The sequence below is a fragment of the Charadrius vociferus genome, unplaced genomic scaffold (genome assembly GCF_000708025.1).
Source record: "Charadrius vociferus isolate BGI_N301 unplaced genomic scaffold, ASM70802v2 scaffold259, whole genome shotgun sequence".
NCBI classification, from domain to species: Eukaryota; Metazoa; Chordata; class Aves; order Charadriiformes; family Charadriidae; genus Charadrius; species Charadrius vociferus.
Window position 1 is genome coordinate 4048152 of NW_009661368.1, and position 5758 is coordinate 4053909.

At 61.1% G+C, this 5758-nt stretch overlaps 1 protein-coding gene across 1 annotated transcript in view; it reads right to left on the reverse strand.

Annotated features, from left to right (window-relative positions):
- Window positions 1-277: 277 nt before the first annotated feature.
- Window positions 278-5758, reverse strand: part of TGM2 (transglutaminase 2) — a 14164-nt gene continuing 8683 nt past the window's right edge. Inside the window, exons 7-12 of the mRNA XM_009893527.1 lie at window positions 4625-4760; window positions 4411-4514; window positions 4037-4276; window positions 3580-3852; window positions 710-870; window positions 278-418 (exon numbers count right to left, since the gene is read on the reverse strand). Coding sequence (XP_009891829.1) covers window positions 278-418; window positions 710-870; window positions 3580-3852; window positions 4037-4276; window positions 4411-4514; window positions 4625-4760 — 1055 coding nt within the window. The remainder of the gene's footprint in view (window positions 419-709; window positions 871-3579; window positions 3853-4036; window positions 4277-4410; window positions 4515-4624; window positions 4761-5758) is intronic.

Consider the following 5758-nt stretch of genomic DNA (forward strand, 5'->3'; position numbering starts at 1 on the left):
CCCAGTACTCCATCGCCCTCCCCGCGCCCGTGGTGCCGCAGGACAGCGCTGGGAAGCGGGGACCCCCCCATGGCATGGCTGAACCCCCCTCCCCAGTGAGGTGTGGGGCAGAGATGCTCCGAGCCCCCGCACCCTGCGGGGACCACTGCAGCCCCAGCTCCCGCTGTGCCCATAGCAGAGCCAGACCATGGGGCTGCCCTCCCTGGGGGCTGCGGGCACAAAAATCCACCCCTGCCCTATTCCCAACGGCTCGGCGGGGTGAAGGGAGGAAAAGCTCTTACAGCTCCTTGATCTGCTGCCCGTCCGTCAGACCGGTGCCCTCGGCCAAGAACACGCAGTTGTTCAGGGGGACTGCGAAGGGGTTCACCAGGCTGATCTCCGCCACCAGCTTCCGCTTCTGCATCGGCTCCCCTAAAATCTGCAAGCAGGCAGGGTTGGAACCCCAGCGCCGCCCTGCCTGGGGGCCCACCATGCTCCCCTCGCCCTGAACGTGCCGGGGCGGAGGCAGGTCCCTGGGGATGCAGGTCCTCGGGGATGCAGCTCCACTCGGTGACGCAGGACCTGCTGCCCAAGCCCTGCTGTGGTGGGGTTGCCCCAGGGCTTGGATCACCGCGACCAACCCTGCAGGGTGACTGCAGCACCTTCCCCTGTGAATGGGAAATGTCCCCCAACCCCAAACCCACCTGGGACAGAGCAGCTGAGCCCTTACCCTGATCTTGATCTCCGGATTCTGAATGTAGACATCCCTGACTGCCACGATGACGTCACCGGTTTGGTATTCGGTCAGGAGAGCCACCACCTTGATGAGGTTGTCCTGGGTCAGGATCTCCCCGTACTTCTCATACAGGATCCGCAGGGGCACTCTGTGTTCTGGAAGGGGAAGTAGAGCGGGGTCAGAACTCGCCCCTTCCCCAACCCAGTGCCTGCGGCCCCGTGCTGGTACCCGCTTGGTCTGCGCTCCTCAGGAGCTTCTCCAGGCTGGGAAAGTCTTGGGGGAGCTGGGGTTCCCCCAGCACTGGGGACACCCCTGTTGGGAAGGGGTACGGCAGGGTGGGTGGGCACCATGCACTGCCCGCTGGAGCACCCGTGGGCAAGCCCGTGCTGGGGGGGCATCTTGCCCAACTGCTTCCCCCAAGAAAATGGGTTATATTTAGCTGTCATCAACCCCCAAATTGCCGGCGTTTCCCAAATGAGCTGCAGGCACCTGCAGCTGGTTGCCAGATGCCCAGCTGGGTCCTCAGGGTGCTGCCGGGGTGCCGGGTACCAGTGCTGCTCCCACCCATGCAGGGATGCAGGGCTGCGGGTACCCGGCTCGGAGTGGTGGGGAGGGACCTTGCAACCCGGCCAGGGCTCCACAACCAGGTGCCAAAAGTGATGTTCGGGGCTCGGGGAGGGGAAGGAGCCATGTGTCGGGGCAGGACCCCGGGGCTGCACCTGCACCGGGTCCCTGGAGGGGCTTCACCAGTCCTTCGCAGCCAGTGCTGGTAGGCAGCCCCGCTCCCCGGCAGCTGCTCTCGCTCAGCTCTGAGCATTGTTTATCCCAAAGCCCTTCAGGGACTGGGCTGTCTTGTGCTGAGGGGGGAAGAAGGCTGAAGGCATCCAGCTGCAGAGCCGTCACGGGGAAGGACTTCAGAGAGGCCGTGACCGCTGGAAGCAAAGCCCGGCATAGCCGGGGCAGGACGTGAAGTGTTGGAGCATCGGCTGAGGCTGCGGGAAAGGGATGGACCCAGCACCGCTCCGGCTGGGCTCCCTGTGCCAGCACGGAGTGTAGGGGCTCCCTAAAGGCTGCAATTTCAGGGGTCCTGGGGTCTGTATTCCCAGGCAGGACCTGGAGGTAGAATCTTCAGGAGCTCATAATTAAAGTCACAGAGAAAATGATGTTGGATGAACTTGTGGATGGGAATGTTAAAGACCCTAAAGGCCAGCAGGGCCCCTCCAGTGGGCCAGGCAATGCATGGGCTCCGCTGTCCCCATCCAGCCCCGCAGCAGAAGGCTCCAGAGCTGCTCTGCAGGCACTCGCAGGTGCTGGTACCCACCAGTGCCCACACCGCGGGGAGGCTTTGCCACATGAGCAAAAGCAGCGTCCCACTTCCCTCTGCAGCGCTGAGAGCGGGCACGTTTGTTATTCCCTTAATGCAGCTCGACAAATAGCAGCGAGCCGAGTGCTGCATTTGTTACGGGCCCTATTAGAAGAGCAGATCTTGTCTTAGATTAACAATTAGGCTGTTCCAGGACAGCAGATGTATTGCGTTCCCAAGCCCTGAAGGGTCTGTGGAAAACTGACATAAATCAAAACTCTTGTTTAATTACCAAGAGGTAATGCTAATTTGTAACAAAGGCTAATGAAGGTTCAGCGGCCCACGCCAGGACAGCTCTGTGGCGAAATGCTGTGAGATGTCGTGCCTACCCAAGGAGGAGGCGCCGAGAGCTTCAGCGCTGCTGCCACCAGCCTGGGACCGCGCTATCGGAGCTGAGCCGGGGCCAGTCCTGCTCTCCCTGCCTCTGGGAAAATCCTGCGGCAGAGCCCAGCCCAGCCCAGCGCCGGCTCGCTTCGAAGCAGAGGCGTACGGAAGAGCAAGAGAGGGATGCTGACGAGTGCAGCAGAGCGCCCTGGGATGCGCGCCCCGCGATGCGCACAGCTTGCTCCCTCGGCGTAACGGATGCAACGGCAGTAACTTTTGTCCTCTCTAAATGCATTTCCAGCCCCCTGCCTGAGCAATGTTCTTCCATCAAAGATTAAAAATCCGCAGTGGTAGATAAATAAGGACGAAGCCCTGAAGGAGGGAGGCATCGCTGGCCACGCAGCCTTGTGACGGAGCTGCAGCTCGCAGAAGCCCCCGCCAGCCTGGGGCTTTGCCCACCGAGGCAGTCGCTGGTGAATGGGGGTGACGCGGCACAGGGCTGCCGGATGGATAAACACCCCGGCACCGGCTCTGGGCGCTGGCTGTCCCCACCACCCAGCCCCAGGCCATGCTTTAACGCTGCTGTTATTCCACAGGATTAAACAGAAACCTCCGATCGCTGCCCCACGCCAGCCCGCAGTGTGACAACCTCGAGAACCGGCAGCGGTGGTGGTACAACTGGAAGGGACAGAACCCCTGCAGTGCTGCGCAGTGCCAAGCTGGAGAAGCGAAGAACCCAGCCCTTGGCTCACACCTTGTTTTCAGGGAGGCTGGTGCTGACCCCCAGGTGCTGAGCGGGGCTGCGGGGCTCTGCGTGAGCCGGCAGCCCTTCCCGCTGGTCCCGGCCCCCCGTGGTGACCCCCCCCGACAGGATGTGCCCAGCTCTTATTGCCGCTTGGCTGTTGTGTGTGTGGACTGGGCAGCTGGCGGCCACAACCAGGGTTTCCTCTCTGGAAAGCTGTCAGCGTGGAACCAGGACCCGGCGGCGGTGTCTCCCTCCCGCCGGCTGCCCTGGCCCCTGGCCAGCACCGTGATGCTCTGCTGGGGGGACCCATCCCTGCCCCGGCACCACGGCCTCGCTGCACACCCCAGAGATGCAGCTGAACACGGGAGAATTGCTGACCTGACCCCAGCCCTCACCGCAGCATCCTCTCCTCGCTGCCCGCAGGTCTCTTACCTGCCCAGGGTGCGAGGGTGACATTCAGCAGGTCCTTCATGCCGCACTGGGGCCCGACGGTGCCGTTGTAGCTGGCGGTTCGAGCACACAGCATGAGCCTGCAGACTCGCTCTGTGTCTGAGTTGTTGTTGATGACAGCGAAGACGTCGAAGTCGCAGCCGATGTTCGCGCCCTCTGACAGCTTGATCTTGAGGTGCAGCCCCTCGTCCTCCTCCCTGAGCGAGCTCTTCTCGTGCTCTGCCTTCGCGAACACTTCTCTCTCCTTTTCAGACCCTGCGGTGCACGGAAAAAAATGTGATTCCCTGGGTGGATACAGGGAGGGTATGGTCCGGGCTGCTTTGCCCCAATCCCTGGAGCCCTCCTGGTGCAGCTGCTGCCTTTATTAATCGTTCCCCCACTCTGTTTCCCAATAGCTGACCCCCTCCAGGGTGTCTCTGCCCTCTCTGCTGCCCCGTACCCTCTGGGTACTTGTAGGTGTGGGTGATGTCCTCCCTGCTGTCCCTGCCCACGCTCTTGGTGCTGATGTTCTTCCCCACGACCGAGGAGTGGGTACTTTTCTTCTCCGTCCCGTCGTGCCGCACCACCCAGTACACCACATCGGCGTTCACCTCCGCGAAGACGAAGGGAATGTCATACTTCAGCTGCAGGTCACCCTCCTTGATGGCTCTGACGGGGGCCGGTCCGCAGCAGAAAACCCCTGCAGGGAGCGGAACCACCGTCACCACCCGGTGTTTGGCCACCACAGGGGCCAGACACAGTTGCAGTGGGGGGGGCCCCTGCCATGATGGGGGCGTGGGGTGGGATGGAGCACCCGCGTGGTGCACGCTGTACCTTCGCTCTTCTCCTGGGGGGTCGGGTCCAGCGCCTGCCACCCATCGTAGCCAGGTGCTAGGTCCGGACGAGCCATCCAGGATTCCACCCAGCAGTGGAAGTTCCTGCAAAGGGAAGCCAGGATGTAGGGGCTTCAGCCTCCCCCAGCACCCACCGCTCCCTGGGCAATACAGCCCCAGGGGTGGGAAGCCGGTGGGCCTGCCGTGCCACTCACCAGATCATGTCCCTGGAGCGTCGGTCCTCCTCCCCCATCTCGTTGAGGTAGCGGTCGATGATCAGGTTGCCGTTGGTGTCGTGGGCTGAGTTGTAGTTGGTCACCACCCGGCTGGGGATCCCCAGGCACCGCATGACTGCGGGGAGGCAGGGCAGGGTGAGACGGGGACCGGGGTTTGCACGGCTCCCGTCCCACGGCGCCCCGCGTTTGCACAGCTCCCATTCCATGGACCGCGGGTTTGCACGGCTCCTGTCCCATGGAACCCCGGGTTTGCACAGCTCCTGCCCTTCCCTTTCCCCACAAAGAGCTGCCCGGAGACTCATCCCCAGGACCAGCCGTCTCCTGCAGTCACCGTGGGACTCCACATGCGAGACGGGTGGCACGCGGCACTGACAGTCTGTCGGGTTTTGATATTGCAGTAGAAAAAAGGCACAAAAGCGGCTGCGAGTGCTTTTGAAGGAGTGCATGGGCAGCAGCGCGCTGCAACCTCTTATTTAATCTCACAGCTGCCTTTTACTGCGAGCGGAGCTCCCTGGGGAACAGGGAGGTAGTTATAATGCTTCAAAGGAAGGCTATAAACTTCTGAGAGTCGCGGAAAACCCACTTTAGTTTTCTGCTATTTCTCTCCTCTAAAAAGGATCTCGTATATATCTGTGATATATAAATGCACATGTGTGCTCGTGCAACCCCACAAGCGCGGCGCGGCGTTTTTTCTCAGGGCAAAACTGCGTGAGCGTGCAATCGTGTGTGTGTGTGTGTGCGCACGCGTGTGCGCGCTTCTCAACAGAAGTGAGCCTGGAATTTTTTTTCTTCTCTTTTGCCCCAGCTTGACTGCCTCGGTGGCAGTCAATTTTTTTTCGATCTCAGTGGATTCATGACTTTATTGCAAACTTGACCTTAAAGCCACTTTCCTTCTCCGGTTTCGTGAGTCCAGCCCCTCCCTCTCTGCCTGGCCAGGGCACTAACTGAAAAGCCAGAGCCTTTTTCTATATTTTTTTCCCCTCTATTTCCTGACAGATTAGAATAACAGAGCGCTTAATTGCCAAGCAATCATTGCGGGCTGATTGTAATCAGTTCCATCGGTTCCCTCCTGCCGAAGCACAGGGAGCGGGTGGAGGGCAGGGGGTGGGAGAT